Genomic DNA, 22,187 nt, shown 5'->3' on the forward strand with positions numbered 1-22,187 from the left:
TTTAACCAATATTTTAGTTTGTTTTAGTTTATCAAGCTTTTCCCATTTTAAACCCAAGTAAATAAATTTCACTTAATTGTTTCAGATTGTTGTGTAAATGCTGTGTACATGGAATGCTACTATGCCTCTAACAATTTTACTGTAAGTACAAATAAATTTAAACATGGATTAAATATTTGAAAACCTGTTTACATGGATTCCCTTTTGCTTTTTGCATTCCCAACTTGAGTCAAAAGTAGATTCTTTATATTTTCTGTTGTTAACATTAGCTTGCAACTAGTGGAGCTGATTTACAAGAAGCCTCGGATGGCTACCAAATTTTGATATGTCCGTTGGCCTTTTTTGTCTGTCATGCTAGTTTGCTACCTTCTTTCTCTATTTCTTCATGAAATGGTAGTTATCTGCTTTTTTTATGCATTACTTGATGCAATGGTAGTTTGCTACATTCTTTCTAAATTTGTTGATGCAATGACAGTTTGGAATTATCTTTCCTGGTGGGCTGTCATTATGTGCCTTGAAAAAGCTATAGGTTAGAGGGAGAAATTATAATATTTAAAAAGCCATTGAAGCGTTTCATAATGAAAACTCCTTATGACAAGAAGTTATATACAATAGAGAATATAAATAAGTTTATGTAGTCACATAAATCTGTCCATTTTAATTAAATGAATTTTTGCTATTTATTTGATTAAAAACCCACTAGCCAACAGATAATTAAATTAACATTTAATTAATTCATCTTCAAGCATTCTCTCATTAATTAAATAAATTATTCAATTTATTTTTAATTAATTCATTAAACCAAATTCATTATCAATTAAATGAATAAAATCATATTTATTCAATTTAATCCTCTTTCCTCTTTTAAATAAATAAAATAAAATATTTATTTAAATCATTAAACCCCCCCTCCCCACCCCACTTGCATTCTCCTAAAAATGCAAATTGCACCTATATGTTGAAATAAATGAATTTTATTTTAATAAAAATCCTATTTTTCCTCACCCACCAAACCCACTTGCAATCCTAATCCCCTTCTAGATTCTTCTAAACCCCTTCCTAATTAGTCTAATCCATTCCCTAAATATTGTCACATTCCTAAGCAACTTGGAGTCACTTCTCAAAGACTCAAAGTATTTGAAAAGCATTAAATGTTTTGTGTGTTCAACAATTTAACCTCTAAAGTCTTCCAAACCACTCATGGCTCTTACATGACCATTAATGGTTAAATCCACTTGTACCTATGGTTAGGGACTTTGACCCCTAACTTAACCCTCATATAACCCATGTGTCCTCAAGCATTTATTGCTTTGACCATGGTTATCCCTTTAACCTTTGCACAAGAGTTTATCTATTGGATAAAAGCATTATTCTTTGGATAATGAATTTATTCACTCAACCCAACCTTAACCTTACCTCCCAAGTTAACTCTCAGGTCATGTCAAGCATTTAATGCTTATTCCCTCTCATCTCAACTCATCTCATGTTGACACTTGTCATCCTGGGATTGGGTTGAAAGTCCTCACATGGATCCTGACCCTTGTTGAGATTACTCAATCTCAACCATCCATTGCTCCATTTTTCTTATAAATAGAGCCCATTTTTTCATAATCCAAATCCTGAAAACTTGTATGCATTTACATTATAGTGAATTTTAGAGAAAGAGCATTTAGCATAAATAACATATATTGTCATTTTGGACAAAAATAAATCTTAGTTCATTTCATAGCATATCTAATTAGTTTTGTTCACATTTGCATATCATTTTGAGAACAATCATTTGTCAAACTTGAACCTCCATAAGGCATCCATAGTGCAAAAAGCTACTGAGAGCTACACTAATTTGAAACTTGGAGAGGAGAGGAACAAGGAATTCAAGTCTATAAATCTGTCTCTTATTTCAGTAGAACTTACCTGTACTGATGCCTGCAAGAGCATGCAATTATCTCCCATTTCAGTAGCGTTTATATAATCTTACGTCTTCTAGACCATATGATAGTCTCTCACTTCACTAGTGTTGACATTGCCTTATGCCATTAGACCATACAGTAGTCTGTCATTTCAATGGTGTACATAATCTTGCACGTTGTTTACTCCTTTGAGCATTTCTTTTTTCTCTAATTTTCTTGAGATCAATATATTTGGGAAAAAAAAAGAATATGGCCCTTTGAACTAGTTTTTACATTCTCTTATGTCCACAAGACCACATAATAGTCTGTCAATTCACTAATGTCTACATCATCTTGTGTCTTGTTTTCTCATTTGAGTACTTAGCTTTTTCCTTCTCTAATTTCTTTGAGATCAATGTAGTTGGCCAAAAAAAACATTATGGCCATTTGAACCGGTTTTCTTAGCTGATATAAGTGGATCTAAATTTATGACATAAAAGACTTGTGAATTCCTAACTATTTCATTATGTTTATGGTTTTTTTCTTCCTCATGGGTCGATGTTGACCTAGAGGAATAAGAATACTATTTTTGAGCACTTGTGTGCAAATTAGATAATCATAAAACTCTTATCCTGATGAGCGTAGTACTTCTTGATTATATTAGAATGAGATCCTAGTAAGGTTATTGTGTTGCATGAAATGGAGTTGAGGAGAACACAATGAAGAAAACAAATTTTAGGGATCCATGAAAATTAATTGTTTCTTGCATAGAAACTTTCCATGTATGACATCAACAATCTGTAAATGAGAAGCCTAATAAATTCTTAAATCCTCTTAATAGCAAAATAATCAGCTGACCCAGTGGGATCCTCAATACATGTGTCCAATATGTTAAAAAATGGTTATGGCGTATGAAATTGCAATCCAAAATTTGTAAGAAATCCTGAGCATAGAAGGGCAGCTGGGAAATAGATTTTGAAGTTACAGAAATGTACTGTCACTACATATCTTCTTTGATATCTATGTTGATCGACATGTTTGAACAAAATGGAAGAAAAATTTGAAGAATTGATAGTTTCTAGTGAGTAGCATATATAGCCATATTGTAAACTCATTTCTACGACTAGCATTTTCAGATCACAGATTGGAATACAGAAGGTAAGATCTCAGCCTAAAGTACATAATTAGCTCTATCCATACTCTGATTCTAAGCTCATTTTTTTTGGCTCAAGCATTTCCAGGGACTCATATACAGAAGGTATATTCAGTGTAAAGCGCATAGCTAGCATCTTATCCATACTCTGAGGAAGAAAATCAGATAGTGGCTTAGGATTTCAAGAAACGAAGGGAGATACTATTATCAAAGATTGAGGGAAATATACAACTGACTGATAGAGCAGCTTTAATGTTCATATTTTGCATGATGGCAGTAACATTCAACAAAGTCAACAAAGGACACTAAAACTTTGTTTAAGTTTCCGAAGGATGGTGAAATGGTTATAGCATCATTATTATACTTTCTACAAGCCTAGCGACTGAAACCAAATGATCATTTGTGGGTATTGATGGTAGTGTTTCCAACCAAAAATATGCATAATTCAGCTGTTACAGCAGCCATTGATCAGCTCTTCTATACAATGATGGGGAGTCAAACTGAATACATATCATCGAAGTGGAGCAGAAATTCAGCTCATAAACTTTTCCGTGATATTTATATATGCATGATAAATTAAAGTTGCAGGCAGTGATGATTGACAAGTGTCATCAAAATAGATATACAAGAAATTCAAATATCAGTTAAAGTAATATGTTAAAGAATTATAGTTCGGTGATAATGAAGCAACAAAACAAGTTGTTGATATCACCAAGCAGGACAAAAATAAGCTTATTAACAGATTATCAATGAAGCAAAGTCAAGATCTATGCAATTGAAAATGAATTTTGGAATACAGTCTTCTAAGTTTGCTAATGGCGTCAGCATCAAGTAAAATCTGATGCCGTGACAGAAGAGAGATGCACTCGGATGATTTGCAGTGTAGTAAAGAGATGATTTGAAGGATAGTTAAAGCAACATGGAGAGTCCAAAGAGACTATAAACTATTAGATTTGTAGAGAAAATAGTCACAGAAGGGGCTTGGTACATTTTCATTATCTTGATTCTCTAACTATTGTGGGTTCAATTGGTTTCCAAGTACCAAGTTATTATTGGATGTTATCTTTATTCCTTGTATATGCTTCAGTATAAACGAGTGATCTGAGATGATTACTACTTGCCTCATCCTAGTACTTCAGTAGTGTAGGAAAGGACATTGACTAGTGTAAGAGTGAGGAGATAGATGTAGGCAGATGCTTTGGCATTTTGTTATACTTGTAACTAGATATGATAGATAATACATTTATGATCATATGAGAATGATTATGTGCATATTCCTTTACTTGATTTCTTATTTATATTTAACCTTGTTGGTTGTGTTTTTTACTTCTGATGCATCCGTCATGTAATCAGTCTACATCAAATTTTGTACTGATGATTAAGAGAGCTCTATCCATTGATTCAGAAGGCCTATACTCATTGAAGATGCTACATATTGCTGATGAGTATAACAAGAAAATTCCTGTTCCAGCATTTCTGTCTTTTTTCTTTCATTATGGGTAACTTCCTTTTATGTTTTACACATGTATGTAGGGTTCTAGTTTCCATTAATTTATTTAAAGAATATTTGTTTCTTTCTAATTAGTCACGAACATAATGTAGTCAATTGTGTAAATTCCTTAGTCTAAAATGGTGATCCTAATAGTGATATGTGTTGGTGGCAATATTGTACACGGAAATAAAACTAGTTAATTAAGTTGTAATTGTGTTGGTTAGTTGACAACCGAGGGGTGGCAGTTGCGGTGCGACGGTTGGCGCTCGCACCCCCTCGGTATCTTTATATACTTCAGAATGTAACTTGTAAAGGGACGAATTATGAATGGAATAACATCTGATATATTGCATCTGATATCTGTGGCATTATTATTCTGCATTACGTGTTTTATCTGTGTGCTTTAAGTTATTCACCCGAGAGGGTAAACATTCGGTGCCGTTGCCTAGACGTACTCAGGAATGGAAAACGCAGATGGCGCACAAACACGATGGGCCTACCCGTCGGTGAGATTAACCCAGAGGCCGACGACACGCAAACGGAAAAATCATCATGGGATGCAGAGCGTGATGGCAAGAGGCGAAGGGGAAATTGAACCCTGTAATAATCCCGGCACAATGTTGAGATAAATTGTGGCCGAAAGGAAAAATAATTAAAGTTTTTTTTTGTGTACATGGCGTGCGCTTGCTATGTACAGAAGTGATTTATGCCCAATGTATTAAATAAAGATAGAAATAAAATAAAAAACAGAAACGGACGAGTGGGAGGTCGCGTAGAGGGCCTTGATTCTGGAGCAGCAAGTAGAACAAAGGCGTAGGCTAAGGCAGCTTGCCGAGGGACGACCGGCCGAGGGGTTGCTCGAAAGGAACCTAGGAGGTGTCACGGAGGTTGCGGAGGCAGAGATAGACGGAGAGAAGTACACTCTCTACACTGTCGTAGGGTTGCTCGAAGGAAACCTAGGAGTCACGGAGGGTGCCGAAGGCGACCTCTACAGTTCGCCTGAATACCACCACCGTAAGGTAAGAAGTCGCCAAGAGTTGGTGGAACAAACAAGGCGAAATCTAAACTTGATTGACGCTACCAGAAACCTACTAAAAAATTTGTCCATTTTGGAGGACAACTGGAGGGAGACGACCGAAGGTGATGGTACGGCCGACGGTGCCAAGGGAGCACAAGGATACCGTACGAGAGGCAATCTGTTCGGTTCGGGGTCAACAACCTTCTCCGGAGGACCCACGAGTGGAGGGTCAGGTGCAGGAGGTGGAGGCGAAGGATCACCAGGTACAAGCACACAAGGCACCAAAGGAGCGAGACCGAGCGGTGGGATGGCCAGTAAACAGAAGTTGCCGAAGTTCAACGGCGATGGGAAGGAAGATCCCGTTCGCCATTGTCGAACGTGCGAAACCATATGGTCAACGAACGGTGTTACCGACCAAGATGAATGGGTAACACAATTCCCAGCAACCTTGAGAGGAGTGGCCATAGACTGGTACTCAGATATGGACAAGGCCAAAGTCGGCACATGGCCCGACCTGAAGGAAGAGTTTGGGGTAGAGTTCCGCCTCTTGAGAGATGACAACGAAATAGTCGCCGAGATCTATGGAACGAAGCAGAACAAGAACGAGACTATCCGAGCCTATAGTTGGCGACTAAAGGAACTATTGGGAAAAATGGAGAGTCAACCAGTAGATGGGTTGAAAAAGCGATGGTTCGTGGAGGGACTAAAGCATTCCCTCCGAAAAAAGATGAAAATCGTTCCACCTACATCGTACGAAGATGCATACAATAGAGTGATGGATCTCGAGAGCGAGACCAAGACATTGAAGAAAAAGGAGGAGGAGGATAGCTCGTCCGAGGAGGATGACTCGTCACAGGAAAGCAGCAGCGACAACGAGGCTGGCAAACGGGTGCAAGCACTCCAGAAAGACATGGAGCGAATGAGGAGGGAATTCAAAACAATGAGAAGCACCACTTGGACCGAAGGGGACATATGGTGCACTGAGTGCAAAGAGGAGGGGCACACAAAGGGTACTTGCCCGAAGAAAGCATTCTACGAGATTTGCCAATTGATGGGACACTCCACCAAGGAGTGCCCATACAACATGAAAACCCGAAGTACGCAAATGAGCCAAGTGTTGTTCACGGAGCAAGCCACAACGTTCGCACCAGCGGGTACGGCCCAACAAACCAACACAACGGCATCATCTGGAGGTTACCGAGACAACAGACGCGGCGGCGGAAGGAATAGCAACAATAACAATAACAGAAGCCATATCTAGTATGATGCCAAGGGCCGGCCAATTATCCAATGTAGGGCCTATAATCAGTGGGGGCACTTCGCCCGTGATTGCACAAAGGAAGTCACCCCTCAGCACCTCTGCCGATGGTGTGGGCCAGGCGACCACGAGGACGCAAATTGCCCACAGGTAGGGGTTAATCTCCTCAACATTGAGAAGGCTGAGAAGACTGGTGAGAAAGAAGTACTGGCGATCATCCGTGCCGAGACGAAAAAGGCCACTTATCCCGACCCCTGTACGGAGAAGGAGAGATTACGGGAGGCAAAGGCCAATATTGAACATGAGATGATGGTTGAACAATGGGACAACGAGGTGGCGAGTACATCATCCCGTACAGAAGCGGAAAATAACATCATTGGGCAAGTATTGCAGATGGAAGTACCTATAAGGGTAAAGGACCTTCTAGAAACAATGCCACAGTTAAAAACCGCCATTTTTAGTTCCATACAATCCACTACGCAGGCACCTTTGCGTGCCACACGGGCGGAAGTTTCGGTCAGCCCCTCGGCTGACCCAATGTTGTTGGCCTTAAATAGTGGTCGACATCCTGCTGTAGTAGAGATGGGAATTCTCAAGGCTATCCTCAAAGACAACATCGTGGACGGAGGTTCGGGGGTGAATGTACTGCCAGAGGATACGTGGAAGAGGCTGGGGAAGCCAACACTATGGCCACCCACGTTCAACTTGGTAGGTGTAGACCAGCACGGCATCAAGCCACTCGGCACCCTGATGGGCCAGCCGGTCACCATCGGCACGCAACCTTTCATACTAGATTTTGTGGTAATCCCAATCAAGAAGAAGGGGTACGACGCCATCTTAGGCAGAGGGTGGCTGGTTACAGCAAAGGTGAACCACGACTGGAAAAAGAACACTCTTTCTATGGAGAAAGGGGGGCGGAAGTTAACCATTGATCTGAGGACCCAGGTTGTTGACGAGGAACTGGCATCATCTTCGAAATCAGAGGATGAAGAAAAAGGCGACCCGAGGGACGAAGGATGGGACTGCAGGGAGCCCAACGACGAAGGGATTCTCAAACTAGGAGAGTGCTCTGAGGATGAGACAAGGTCATTGAATGGGCTCTTCCATTGGTAGATGGAGGATTATGAAATGTTCCAGAGCTACAGGCTCGAAGTAGAGGAACCAAAGCAAGTAACAAAGGTGTACCTGCCAGAATACATAGAATATTGGAAGGGAGACGCCCCAAACCTCAGTGACGTAGATAATCCGAAGATCAATTGTGTCAGCAACGATTGGAACCCTGTGTGGAAGGCCACAACCTTCAAAATCTTTATTCTTCTTCTTCTTCTTATGTACGGGAAGGAGACTGTGGTCCCTGTAGAATTTGTGGTTCCAAGTCTTCGGATGGCCATCGAAAATAGACTTGCCACCAACGGGTCCAAATTGAAACCCTACCACAAGAAGCGCGCAGGGGACTCGAGAGGCCGGAAGGACACCCGAGAGTCCAGAGGGGGACCCAATAGGATGGAAGGGGACTCGAGAGGCCGGGCAGGCGACTTGAGAGGCACAGAACCAACGCGGGAGACTCTTGGGCGAGGAAAACCGAGAAGGATGAAGGGCGATCCCAAAGACAGGGCACCCGAGCTGACGACTCCCTAGACAACTAAATTGGGAAATTCGAAAAAAAAAAAAGTGCGGTCCGTATGACGACCGTACAAAAAAAAGAAAAAAAAAAAAAGAAGAAAAAGAAAAAAGAGAAAGCCATGGTGGAGCCACCGTACGGTAGCACCACCATGCGATGGCAACACTGGCGGTGGGACCACCGGGCGGTGGCAACACCGTCAGTGTGACCACCGATGGTGGCCCACCGTGCAGTGGCAACACCGATGGTGGCCCACCGTGCAGTGGAACGGTGGCAACACCGACGGTGGACCACCGTGCGGTGGAAACCACCGTTGGCGCAAGGAATAAAGGCGCGGAGAAAACGCAAACAAACACGTAGCCCCCACACAAACAAACACATAGCCATACGGTGGAGGGGTGTTGACCGCATGGGAAGGTGGTCATACGATTGGAGGTGTCAATGCTGTTGTTGACCGTATGAGGAGATTGTATGGCTGGGGTGCCATCAGGGACATTACAAAGGAAACTTTTAAAAAAAATAAAAACGACGACGACCAGAGTGAAAAAAAATTTCAATGACATCGGAGCCAAGACGCCGAAAATATTAGAGTGGAGAAGAAGGGTTTTGACATCATAAAATATCACAGAAATGATGCGCGCCATGGACTTTTGTGTGGTTCTGAGGGTTGTAAATTGGTGTTGGCGGCAAGGAAAAACGACGACGACCAGAGTGAAAAAAAAATTTCAATGACATCGGAGCCAGGACGCTGAAAATATTAGAGTGGAGAAGAAGGGTTTTGACATCATAAAATATCACAGAAATGATGCGTGCCATGGACTTTCGTGTGGTTCTGAGGGTTGTAAATTGGTGTTGGCGGTGGGGAAAAATGACGATGATGACGACCAGAGTGAAAAAAAAATTTCAATGACATCGGAGCCAAGACAATGAAAATATTAGAGTGGAGAAGAAGGGTTTTGACATCATAAAATATCACAGAAATGATCGGAGCCAGGACCCCACGAGGGGCACTGCCCCTCGACCCCGCTGGGGGCACTACCCCCAGACCCCCAGTTTATTTTTGAGCTACAATACACTTTTTGAGTTGGGCAAAGGGCATCAAAGAAGGCACGGTAAGTGTTGGGTTGTCCCGTACTGTGAGAAAGAAGCCTATAGCTAAGCATTGGCGGGGAAGCCATAAGCCGTAGAGGGAGACGGATTTGGAGGTTGCGAACAAACAGAGTTTGAGGGAAGGCATTGCTGACACGCGAAGTCATACGACACTAGAGAGTTATTCAGTTCAGTTATCAGCCTTTGGGGAGTGTGATGGAGGATTTGAGGTGTCTCGTAGCCTTTTTGACAGAGGGTTGTGGCCACCTCCAGGCATGAATGGTACGCTTTGAGGAACTTGGAGTATGTCTCGGCTGGACGTGAGGTTGCCTTGGTGGATGCAGAGAGGGCTCGAGAGGAGCTGACCACCAGGTTGGAGGTAGTACTAGCGTGAGACGTAGCTCAGCGTACCCAGGAGTTGGATGCCGAGAGGGCAACGCCGGTGGCTATCGAGGACAAATTGGCTAGGGAGACAGTATCATTTGAGTAGCAGTTGGTGGAGGCTGAGACTGAAAAGCATGTTTTGCAGACAAGTTTGGTTTAGGCACAGGAGGACTTTGATGTCAAAAGAAGCAATAATGGTGAAATCCGCACTTGAGCATCAGATGGTAGCAGAAAAGGGTTTTCAGGCGAGGACGCAGCAAGTGTATAAGTTTCGGGCTCGACCGGCGTCAGCAGTTCTATTTAATGTCATCTCTATTTTGTGTTAAGTCGTCCGAAGACGACTTCTTTTCTTTTGGGGGGATGATGTTGGCGGCAATATTGTACACGAAAATAAAAATAGTAAATTAAGTTGTTGTGTTGGTTAGTTGGCAACCGAGGGGTGGCAGTTGCGGTGCAATGGTTGGCGCTCGCACCCCCTCGGTATCTTTATATACTTCAAAATGTAACTTGTAAAGAGACGAATTATGAATGATATAACATCTAATATATTGCATCTGATATCTATGGCATTATTATTTTGCATTACGTGTTTTATCTGTGCTTTTTAAGTTATTCACCCGAGAGGGTAAACAATATGTATTAAAGGGAATTTACCTACAAAGTTCTAGTGGAAGATGTAATATCCCTTGGCTAATCTGACCTTGTTTTTGCTTATTTGAACACCAAGGAATATTGTCAAACATTTGGCATACAATGTTTGAAGCCGCTGTAGTGAATTCTTTCTTTGTCTTCTTTGGGTTTGTAGGCTGCAAATGAAGTTATGGAAAGCTTCTAACAATGCAAAGTTGTTATAGAAATGATATACTAGCTGTTTTAGACCTTTCCACACATATGTAATGACTGAAATTAACTAGTACAGCTAGTTGACATTAAGACAAACACTTGTCATGCATCCCAAAATACACCTACAGCCATTAGGCATTTAAGCAAACAATTGGCATGAAAGCTAAATGGCTGATCAATGTTGAATGTGGAATATGCAAATTATATCTCCATTAAACATATGCAACCTCCAAATATTTCATGATATAATCATAATAGAAAATGATGCAATGAAGTAATGATTTTCTAATACAATGACCATAGATAGAAAACCTGGTATTTCAATGGCTGCCTTGATATATTGGTTTGATTCTCCTCATATGCAAATCCCTTGTCACATATATATAGCTGTTCAACCTCTCTAAATCCCCTTCTATAGAACTCCAACTACTGTAGCGCACTATTCATGTGCACTGTTCACGGCACTGTAGCGCACTATTCACGGCACTGTTCATGCGCACTGTAGCGCACTGTTCACGGCACTGTTCATGCGCACTGTAGCAGCAAGAACAAACTTGCAATCTGCTCTTAAAACCTTGAATAATTTGTTGATAATCTCTCCCAACAAGAATGATATAACTCCATGTGCCAAAGAAGGATGATTCACAACCAACTATAAATGTTCTTCAACAATAAACTTCAAACCCTTGTAGAAAACTTCACCAATTTGCACAAATGAAAGAACTGAAGTATTCTTTCCCACAACTGCAATAATTCAGGTGTTATTTCACACCTTCAAAATTGCTATCAATAGGAAGTTTTCGTTTCCTATGATCAAAGAAGAAAATTGCGAAAGCCCTAGGCTCCACAATAAAAATCAATCAAAATACTATTCATCAACTGGATGCCGAGAATGAACTCTTGCCTTTCCTTTTATTCTTTCCTTAAGAGAGCTCAAACACCTTCCTGGCCAATGTGGGATAAAAGATTTATTCCCACATTAAATTATTCACTTAATGCACTTTATTATATTAAAGTGACTTTATTATTATAAAGTTACTTTAGAACTTTATAATAATATTAAAATATTAAATAAATCACTTAAGTCACTTAAACTTTAATATCTCTTGATGTACTTGTCTGATTGCTAAGCCGTCTGAGCCAGGAGTCGACTCTCCCTATTCTCCATGTGATTGGATGCCTGTCTAAAAATAGAAACCCTGAATAGTGACTTACTATAAATAGTAAGTATGTGGAATTGAGTCTAGAAATAGCTGCAAAGGCCCAATCAAGGTTGACACTGCCAATAAGCTCTGCTCAGGTGTCTTTCTATTAATAGGAACTCTGACTCTCCCAAAATAGTAACTTACTATAAATAGTAAGTGTGCCAATCTGAGTCAAAAAACCTGTGCAAAGGCCAAAACCTGAATCCAGTTGAAGAGTAATGTCTCAAATCACCAAGTAACTGCCACACGAGGCCCTCTATCAATAATTATTAGCCTACGAGGGTCAAATGATAGGCTAATTCTTACAAACTCTGATGCTCGCAAAATGGGGACATTACAGAAGAGCCTTAAATCCTTGAAAGCTAACACATTTATATTCTTTGTCAAATTAGCTTTATTTTTTGCATTCTCCTTGATCTTGTTGAATTTTCATGTAACTTATCCTTCCCTTTCCACTAAGCGTAGCTTATTCTCTGAACATACTTTTTTAAACAAATCCATTTTGAAATGGAATATGTTAGACAAGAATACAGTTATTTACAATCAAATTTTGATAGATTTAAGGAAAGATAGAAGCAAAAATCCAAAGTAAGAAGGAATAGGCACCATGTGTAACAAACTGAATTCAAAACATCCTGCTAACATTTGAAGAGTCCTTAACTAAATCTAAAAGATAACAGCTTAATTTTGAATTAATGGTTTCTTCCATACACATCTTGCATGATGAATATTTGTCGAGGCAGAATCTGAATGCTAATTTAAGTACAAAGTGCATGCATGCATATTTCTAAAGGAAATATAAGCATTCTAATTCCAATTTACAGTAGACATTAGCCTTTTCAAAGAGGCAAAACTAGCTTACAAATGAATGAAACTTGCAGAATTAGTATTAACTTATTATCCATTTGTTCCATTGCTCCGTATACTTCCGAAGTTGTCTGCATGTATGTTTCCTAAGCGATGGCGTGTGAAAATTGCATCTTTTTTCTTAAGTGTATGGTCTAGAGTTTCTAGTCTTAAATTTCATTACTGTTGCATTCATCATTTTCTATTGAACTTTGTCTTGATTTTTTATGGCACAGGTTCCATATATTGCAGCTTTTGCTGGAGTTCTATTTGTTTTCGTCTTTCCATGTGTAAGTTTGAAACTTAGTTTGTGGCCACTTTTGTTACTATGTTGGTTTCAATGGAAAAAAATAACCGTTTGGTTTTGGTTTTGGCATTTTTTAGATTGGAAGCATTGTCTCCAAAGAAGCTGGAGTCCATGAACAGGTATGTCATAAATATATCATGTTTGTTACAACGAAATTCACATAAGAGAGTTGCATGTAGGACCGATGTAACAAAAGGATGTGATGTTCCAATTGCACGATGATGCTACTTCGTGGCTTGAGTCAAAAATAGTTAAATGGCATTCAAGTTACTGAACCATTCACACAATTGATTTTGTATGGTGCTTTTCAAAATTAAAAAAAATATGTTTCTTCCAATTGTTTTACGTTTATGGTCCATTGTTTCCTAGTTAATACAAAAATTAGATAAAATATGAACATTATTATAATTTGGAACATTGGCACATTTAATTTTGTACAGAGTATTAGATATAAATTATATAATAATAATGTTAGCCATAATGTTAAAATGCATTTTCTACACATAGGTATCTATTGCTTATGTTAATGATTTAAATTTTAATAACACCACTCTAATTTTTTCTATAAAGTAACATACAATTAAATTACAACCACCTTGTACTAAATAGAAGCTGCACTCATGTAAGCATGTGTCATCTGATTCTCTCAAAATCCATGCATTAATTCTTCCAACATTTGGTATCATAGCAAGGAAGCCCAGGAAGGGTATGCTGCTCCAGAGCAAGGAATTCCTTGGAAAAGGTGCATTGATTGAGACAAAGATTGAAGGGAGCGGAGAATTATTATCAAAGGTTTGTCCAATCATCCTGAAATCACTGATCGAAATCGCTGTCAAAAGGAGAAGACATCTGCTGTCAAACCCATCATTCAAGGAAACAAAATTGTGGTGCAGATAAACAAAGACAAATGATGTGGATGGGTGGTGACAATTGCTACAGATGAACAGTGATAGTATACAATTTTTTCCCAAAGGATGGATTATCTGATTCTTTATTTTGCTGCATTTCCTTGGTTTAAGTCTGTTGTTAAGGGCTGATTGTTTTCTGTCATGCACTGATTGAAGAAAAATAGACTGTTATCAAGGGCTGATTTTCACAAGTATTTGGGTAGTGAATTGTTTTAAAACACTTTGCAACTGTTTTTTATTAACTATTACAGAAAAACAGGTTTTGAAGGGCACTTGAAACCCTTCACATACAGATATAAATTTTTATGCCTTTTTTTCTCACTAGTATGGATATATTTGATTGATTTAAATGCAAATTGGGTACAAAATGGCATCCTCATGTGGAATGCTGATGGCTGATAGTCTGAAACAAAGTAAAAATAACAAAGTGTTTTTGTAAAACTAAATATAAATACTATATCAAAACATTTTATATCTTCCTCTTCCCAGCTCTAGTGAAAACTAAGGGAGAGCTAGAACTAGAAGGCCTAGTCCTCGGAGTCCGTTGTGGCTCCACCTCACCAAAATGAGGTTAGGGATAGCACCCCTCGCAGGGGTTTGAGGGTGAGAGAGAGAGAGAGAAGTCTCGATCTTGGGGGAGAGAGGAGAGAGTGAGATAGAGAGCAGTAGAGAGAGGGGATAGAGGAAGAGTGATAGATAGGTCTAGAATTCAAGGTAGATAAAATGAGTGAGACACAAAGAGAAATAGAATGTTGATGGGAACCTATTGATTACTGAAATTTGACTAAATCTGAAAATTTATAAGATCTTCTAGAACCTAGAATTTGCATTATAACTCCTAGAGATTTGAAACCACTCTCAAACATCCTACCAATATATACATGAAATATAACTTAAAGTATAAGTCACTTTCCTTTCTTATACTTAAATGTTATATTTCATCTATATATTTTGATGAATAGAATGAGAATGACTTGAAGAAAAAAATTTACATAATGTTTTGATGTGTCTGGGCCTCATTCTTTTATGCAGCCAAGTTTTTGGGCGAGTTAATGACAAGTTTATTCACCAAGCCAAAAAACTCGCGAGTTTTTTGCAACTTGATGAGCAATCAGCGAGTAGTCCATCTATGGTTTTGTGACAATCTTGAAGTTAGTGACGAACCTAGTTTATCACTCCCACACCAATTGAGTTCCATCACTATGACATATGCCAAGTGGTTGACATTGATGATATTTCTCTCTATCACTACACTTCTTTCTAACAACCATCTGATCTAACGACTAAACCTCTTGGTGCTATTCTTTGTGTTAAATTTTGGGATAAAAGTGGAATTGTTTCAGGTTTAGTCATTAAGGGGGGTATTACTATAATACAATGCTAGACACAATGTTAGAATACACTTTGTACATATAGGCATTTATTATTTATGTTAATGACATAATAACATCACATGTGTTATGTGTAACAAGTAACTTACAATTAAATTACAACCATCTTATAACTTCCCCATTCAATAATAAATAGAAGCCACACTCAATGAAGTGTGTGTCTTCCAATTCTCTCAAACTTTTCCCATTAATCCGTTCAACATAGAGCTCCCAACAATTTCTAGGGAGCAATTTCGTTTGTCATAAATAATGTTTGTTAAACTTAATATTGGGATTCTAATCTTCTTTATTTCCGCATAAAGGTGAAGTATAATTATCTCTATAGTTCCATTGTAAGAGAAACATTTTAGTCACATGAATTCAGTGGTATGATGAATATCAAGTTTGATCTTTCAATTTTCTTACCATTAATTAAGCTTTATCTGTTCCATATGGCTGTATTCCACTTTGTTGGGCTTTTTTTGTATTTGAATTGTTAATTATATATGGTACTACTCCATCACTATGGGATAAACTCGTAAGACTGATAATCCTAATTGCCATTAAAGTTACATTATCTATATTTACGCATTTGCCTTGTACCATTGTCTATATCACAAAAAAAATGCATGGCCAAAGGAAAATAGTGCCAACTTGATGGATAAATACCATATATAATAGCTTTAGGAGTGTGAATTTTCTCTTCAAAGTTTGAATAGCAATTAAATGAGAAAATCCTCTCTATTAAGCACTAGTAAGCCATATAATTCTAAAAGTTCGGGAAAATACAAAATAATACAACAATAAATAATTATTTAAATCTAAATTATGATAATTTGAATTTAAAATGACTAATATGACAAATGACATGCTAGATGACTTGACAATAAATTTTAACAAAGGAAAAAAGTTATTACATTGAATAATATTAAGATATTTGTCAATCAGTGTAGGGCGAAACTATAGTGATTTGCATGTCTCACAAAATTTCATCAATCACAAGCTGGTGAGGATGTTGTACAAAGACTATTCAAGTTCAGTAAGTTGCAATAGACAAGTTGAGGAGGTTTATAAGATTTTTTCCTCCAAAATCAATTGTAGACTTTGCTCTATTTGGCAGCAACACTCTATGCAATTTGTATGAGATGTTTGACAAAGAAAGCATCTTTGCGCTAGGTGGAAATGTTGAAATAAGTTGAATGTACTATCATTGTGTCTTTGTTGATCGATGGAGGTGTTAATAGACTGCATATCTGATCTAAGGGTCTATGGCGGAAATGCCCAAGTAATTTGAATGTACTATTAGTATACGTCTTTTTCGATCACATCCTTTAGGGGGCAAAGGTAAAGAATGGTATTCAGGGAGTATTTGAATGAAGGAAATTGATCAACGGATGTGTTGATTGATTGAAGTAACAAACTATTCCTAGAATATCAACATCATCTACACCTAGTGAGGCTGAAGGAGGCAATTCTTTCGTAAGGATAAAGTACCAAATATGGGTATCATTCACGACCTGTGGGCAAATTTCTTGAGTTTGTGAAGATAAAGAATGAACGAGAAGACACTTATGAGGTGAAGGTGTTGGGCAGAAAATTTGGCCCAGACCATATATTCTGAATTCATCTATTTGTAGTTGACCATTCATCATAAAATGAAGCATAATGTTTGTATCTCTCAATACATTTCCATTCTAAAAGTCCTATTTGGGACCCCAAACCTCTAACCATAAAGAACTGTAGCTTTATTATAATATTGAGGAGTTCCTTTGAGGGGATATATTGGATATATTGAGAGTTGATGTTCCAAAACAAAGAGTGAGGCATATTCCTCTCAAAGACATGATTGCGAAGAAGGCTTCTGATTGAGATACAGGGCTAGTAAATTGAAATCACATGTATAGGTGGTTGTGATCTTAGCAAATTATCTTGTCTTAGAAAACTAAAAGTTAGAAACAATGTCCCATGTAGAATCAAAATCATAATTCTGGATTGACTTATTGGTTTTCTCTAAAAACTATGGAAGAAGATCAGGCATAAGCATTAATGAACAAATGTTAGTGAGTTTTGTAAGACATTTCCTTAGTCGAATATGGCATAATTGACTGTTTATTAGTTCAAAAAAGGATATTAAACATGAATTTCTCCTGAGAAAATATCTTATACCGTAGGTTTTTAAATTGTCCAATGGCTAGTGGAATAGTTAGACTATGTTGCAAAATGAAGAAAGACTGAACTCTGAAACCAAGAATTTGGCTATATTGGAAGGTTAATCCACAACTTCCAAAAAAATATGTTAGCTCATGGTAGATCTCCAACATGCTGATGGTAGGTTATAGGTTCTAGTCCTAGCTGGAACATTGATTTTCGGTCGGTTAATTGATTGCTACCAAGAGAGTGAGGTGTTACACATACACATTTTGCCTTATTCTTGTTATCTTATCGCCTTGCTTCAAGACAATATATATCTGGAATTTCTTTTATGTGCATGTCTATGTCAAAACTTTTCCCGTTAACAAAGTATTGTGCATAAATTGACGCCAGTATAAAAATTACACTGTGACTAAGGAGCTCCACAAATAAGCTGGTCTTCACCTTTTGCAGCTTACAGTCCCTGCCAAAAACCTATGCCATAAGATAGACCAGAGATGGGAATTTGGCAGATTGTGTTGACGAAGATCCTTTTTAAAAGAAAAGGATATGTGGGAGTATCATTGACTATCATCATAAAAGTACTAATATCTAGTCTGTTCGACCCATAGTGAAAACAAAGTTGAGCAGAATTTTGTCAAAGATATTCCCAATTTACCTTTTTTAAGCTCTCGTTAGAGCATATTCAACCCAATGAGCATACCTGGCTTGTGAGAAGGTTTGGAATCTATTGTTTACTTCCATCCTCCTAATTATCACCTTTGGTTGTATTCTTATATGGTCATTGTTACAACTGATATCATGGTAGGTTCATGTTTGTTCATTTATTTATTTGAATAATTCTAAATGTAATAGATAAAATGGCACAAGAGATGAATATAGAGTAATATCAAGTCTCTAAATAGTAAAGATCAATCATGCAGATTATTGGTAGATGAGCTTTTATTCTTGATTTGATCAAATGACTAACGCATAGGACTTAGCTGTCACCATTAAGAATAGATAGGTAATGTGATTATACTTACTTTAGCATTTTGTGCATGCAGAGGTGGTCCAAGTGATCCTATTGTTACCACTAAGGCTTATATATTTAATGAAGTATTAAAAAATAATGAAATGTAGAATTTCATAATTATTTCATGCATATCTATTCGTCAGTGTAGCCTATAAGTTGAACTTGATATTGATTGATTTTGTGATTAATAGATTGAATGTCTATATCATTACTTAGATTGTGTAGTTATTTGTAGAGTTGCAGATTATAATATGATTATATTTGTTGAGTTTAAATTGATTTATTTGAAAATAAATAATATTTTTTAGTGAAGTTTTGAACAAAATGATTAATCCAATCTGTTTATACTTAATATATTCACATGTTTTCACTTTAATTCGATTAATCTGAAACTTTTTGGACAAAATTCTTAATCCAATAAGTTAACAACTTAACATATTCTCTTACAGGGGAAAGTGCAAGGTTGCATTTCTGGTATACGCTCTTTCGCAACAATCATTTCTCCACTTGTATTAAGTCCTTTAACAGGTACACTTTTGCTCTTTTTCCCCTTGTATGTTTTCACTTTTGAATGGTAGTCAAACAATCATTATATAAGTCAGAAGCGGGCTTGCTTACAAAAAGCATAATGTCTTATTTTGTTGTTCTTCACTATAACATTAAGTTATTATAAACTGTCTATTGGGGGGTTATTTCAAAATTTTAAGGTTGCAAATAATGTTCGAAGTATTTGTGAGGTGGAGAATGGTTGTCTTGGAAATTATAAATTATATCTATATATAGAGTAGAAATGTATGAAAGAGCTGTTACTGTGAACTATCGTGGTAATGACTATTGCCTACAAAACACAAACAAATGAAGTTCAAGTTACTGATAAACTTGTTCAAGGATGGATGTAATTAATACAAATTATCCTGTAGGATAACATTTTCTGAGTTGACTATGATATGTAGAGTTTGTGTTATCTATGTGGAGTCTCTTCATGGATGGTTGTATATTTACTTCACACAGACGAAGTAAAATCTGTCATCCAAAATAATATGCATGCAAAACATTTTCGATATTGAGACTAACTGTGGCTTCAATATCTTTCTCAATAGAATCTTTAATTCCAAAATGTGGCCACATTTAATTGTCGTCGGGTTCTTAAACTACTGAAAAAAAGATCATTCACTTACATCATACTTATTCCATTGGACTGTATTTCTGTTCTCCCAACAAGGCTTCTGTATGACCCAGGTCCTCCATTGTTCAATTTTCTAATTCAAGGAATATAGTTGCTGGCAAATAGATGCCATTGGCAGCTTATGCTTTTTTTGTATTCAGTTTTCTTTCCATTAAAATATTTTTTGGAGTATCATCCCTGCAAATTCGGCCTTGAATCAACTAACACAAAACCATGCTCAGTGCCATCAGATCAGAATTGGATATAATCATATAATTAATAACAAAGTTGCACCCGGTATGAGGAAGGAGATTCTCTGTTTGAAAAAATGTAATGGAGTTACAAAATTTCTTTGTTCACTTTGTTTTTCTTAAGATGGCAACTGTGTCCAAGACATTCTTTTCACACCAAGTAAATTCTGCTTGCTCCCAAGTACACATTATTTTAAGCTGTTTGTTTTTAGTTCAGTGCCAAGGAAAAAAATTGGTAGGCTAAACTTATTTTGCATTGTGAAATGAACATATGAAGTTTAATCTGCCTAATTGGGTTTACAAGTTAGAGAAAAATAACCTGTAATCCACTTCAATAAAGTATAGCAGATCTAATTTTCTTTCCATGTGTGATTTGGCAGCACTATTCTTGTCGGAGAAAGCACCATTTAAGTGTCAAGGATTTAGTCTCATATGTGCTGCATTTGCAATGGTAGAATTCTCCCCCAATTCAATTTTTAGACTCCTTTTTGAATGCTGTCATTTTTGGTTATAGTAATGACTAATGAGTAATCCATGGACATGTATATAGTTTCTTTCTGCTTCTCTCCGATATTCTTTTTCTCTTTCTATTTCATTAAAAAATTTCATTTTAGTTACCCCCAGACCACCTTGTTCAAAACGAACTGAACCCATGAACTTTTATTCAAGCACTCTCCAAAGTTATTCATCGGAACAACCTGATTGTTTTCTCCACGCAGATGATAGCATTTGGACAGGCTTGCGTTATGAAGCCTTCTCCTGCAATAGCAAATGTAGAAGGTAGTGACTATATTCAAGTATTGAGCCTTGAAGAGGAGCAAGCGACATTGAATACAGCTTTTTTGCCTTCTAGCAACCAAATTACCTGAGCAAATGAAGTGGTTGTAGAAAACCATCTAACTGTATCTATGCATACGCCATGTCATTATCATTATATATTATATATTTTGTCCTACTAATGTAAAGAAATGCAGGTGGACAATTTTTGTCTTATACTTTTTCCCCTCCAATTTTTTTTTAAGTCATATAAAAAATATATGTACATTAAAAATTTGGGTATTATACAAATTTTATTTTATAACACGAATATTCCTTGTACCTCACAAGCATTCAGGATTAAGACATGCTTGATATGGAGAGTTCTCCACTTCCATTCAATATACAACTCTAGTAATGGAGTATTAAAGGAAGTTTCCTATTTATTGCATTATTTGCCATTATATATCTTTCTTAGTAGAAAAATATTTTTGAGAAATGCATCAAAGTCTTATTGTAAAAATTGCTCTTTTATCTATTCCATTCAAAAGAACTATGCACATCAATAAATTGTAATAACCCACCATAATTAACTCAACAAAATTGACCATTCTTTTTTTTTGTTTAATTTAATCATTGTGTTTGATTCAATTGCATACTTTGGGCATCCATCCATTTGGATTAGGCATTCATCCATCCAGGATGAGCATCTAACCATACGGGTTAGGCATTTGTCTATACGGGACATAAGATTTCATCTATCCAATATGGGATAGGCATCTACCCATACGGGGTAGGCATCTACCCATACGGGATAGGAGGTGCTCTGGCCAGAGACTTAGACTCATCGGGACCATTCAGGTCCTGAGCCACTCACTAAGTACTACACTCTTCTAACTGAAGTGCACCGAGGTCGCTGTCCTTAGGAGTAATTAAATAACATAATAGAAGCTCGAATTCCACCTTGGAATTTGGCTAAAAGCCTCGGGAAGTCAAGCGAATCCATACAGGATTCCTTCCGAGTATGCATTGAATTACTTTTTCCATTTTAATTATCTTTCAAATTATGATTCTATTCAATCCTTCTATACCAAGCCTAGACCCCACCAACGAACCCCTGAATACGAGGGACAACTCTGTCCCAAGACTGCCTACATTCCCGCTTCAGCACGGGATCAAGGCGTAAAGTATGTAGTTCTATTTTCTACTCTATGGTTTGATGTAAACTGATTAGTGGGTACGCAACCCTTTCTAGGGTCAATGTCCCAGATAGTTTCTCTGTAATTGCTACCCATGATGGTAGCGCTTAAGCGAAGGCTCAAGATGGCCTATTGCTTGTGGCCTAAAACAACTAGATCCTAATTCTTATCATAAGCGTCACCCTTGACCAATTGTCAATCGACAACAATTCTTTGAGATTAAATCAATTTTATAAAAAGATTTCACTCATCATCCCTATAGGGGTT

General features: G+C 37.6%; 2 protein-coding genes across 3 annotated transcripts in view; both read left to right on the forward strand.

Moving 5' to 3' along the window:
- Positions 1-21,172, forward strand: part of LOC131063183 (uncharacterized) — a 55,890-nt gene extending 34,718 nt beyond the window's left edge. For both annotated transcript variants that reach the window (XM_057996973.2, XM_057996974.1), the window contains exons 10-14: positions 13,035-13,088; positions 13,183-13,224; positions 18,999-19,077; positions 20,346-20,416; positions 20,685-21,172. In XM_057996973.2, coding sequence (XP_057852956.1) covers positions 13,035-13,088; positions 13,183-13,224; positions 18,999-19,077; positions 20,346-20,416; positions 20,685-20,834 — 396 coding nt within the window. In that variant the 3' untranslated portion in view covers positions 20,835-21,172. The remainder of the gene's footprint in view (positions 1-13,034; positions 13,089-13,182; positions 13,225-18,998; positions 19,078-20,345; positions 20,417-20,684) is intronic.
- On the forward strand, positions 859-13,020 carry LOC131063184 (uncharacterized). The gene is made up of 2 exons (XM_057996976.2): positions 859-10,580; positions 12,298-13,020. The coding sequence occupies exon 1, from the start codon at positions 5,860-5,862 to the stop codon at positions 6,811-6,813; it is 954 nt and encodes a 317-aa protein (XP_057852959.2). The 5' UTR covers positions 859-5,859; the 3' UTR covers positions 6,814-10,580; positions 12,298-13,020.
- Positions 21,173-22,187: the final 1,015 nt, after the last annotated feature.

This window comes from Cryptomeria japonica, chromosome 11 (genome assembly GCF_030272615.1).
Source record: "Cryptomeria japonica chromosome 11, Sugi_1.0, whole genome shotgun sequence".
NCBI lineage: Eukaryota > Viridiplantae > Streptophyta > Pinopsida > Cupressales > Cupressaceae > Cryptomeria > Cryptomeria japonica.

Coding starts and splice junctions, on each gene's coding strand:
- LOC131063184 (XM_057996976.2), top strand. CDS start 5,860: ATGGCCAGTAAACAGAAGTTGCCGAAGTTCAACGGCGATGGGAAGGAA.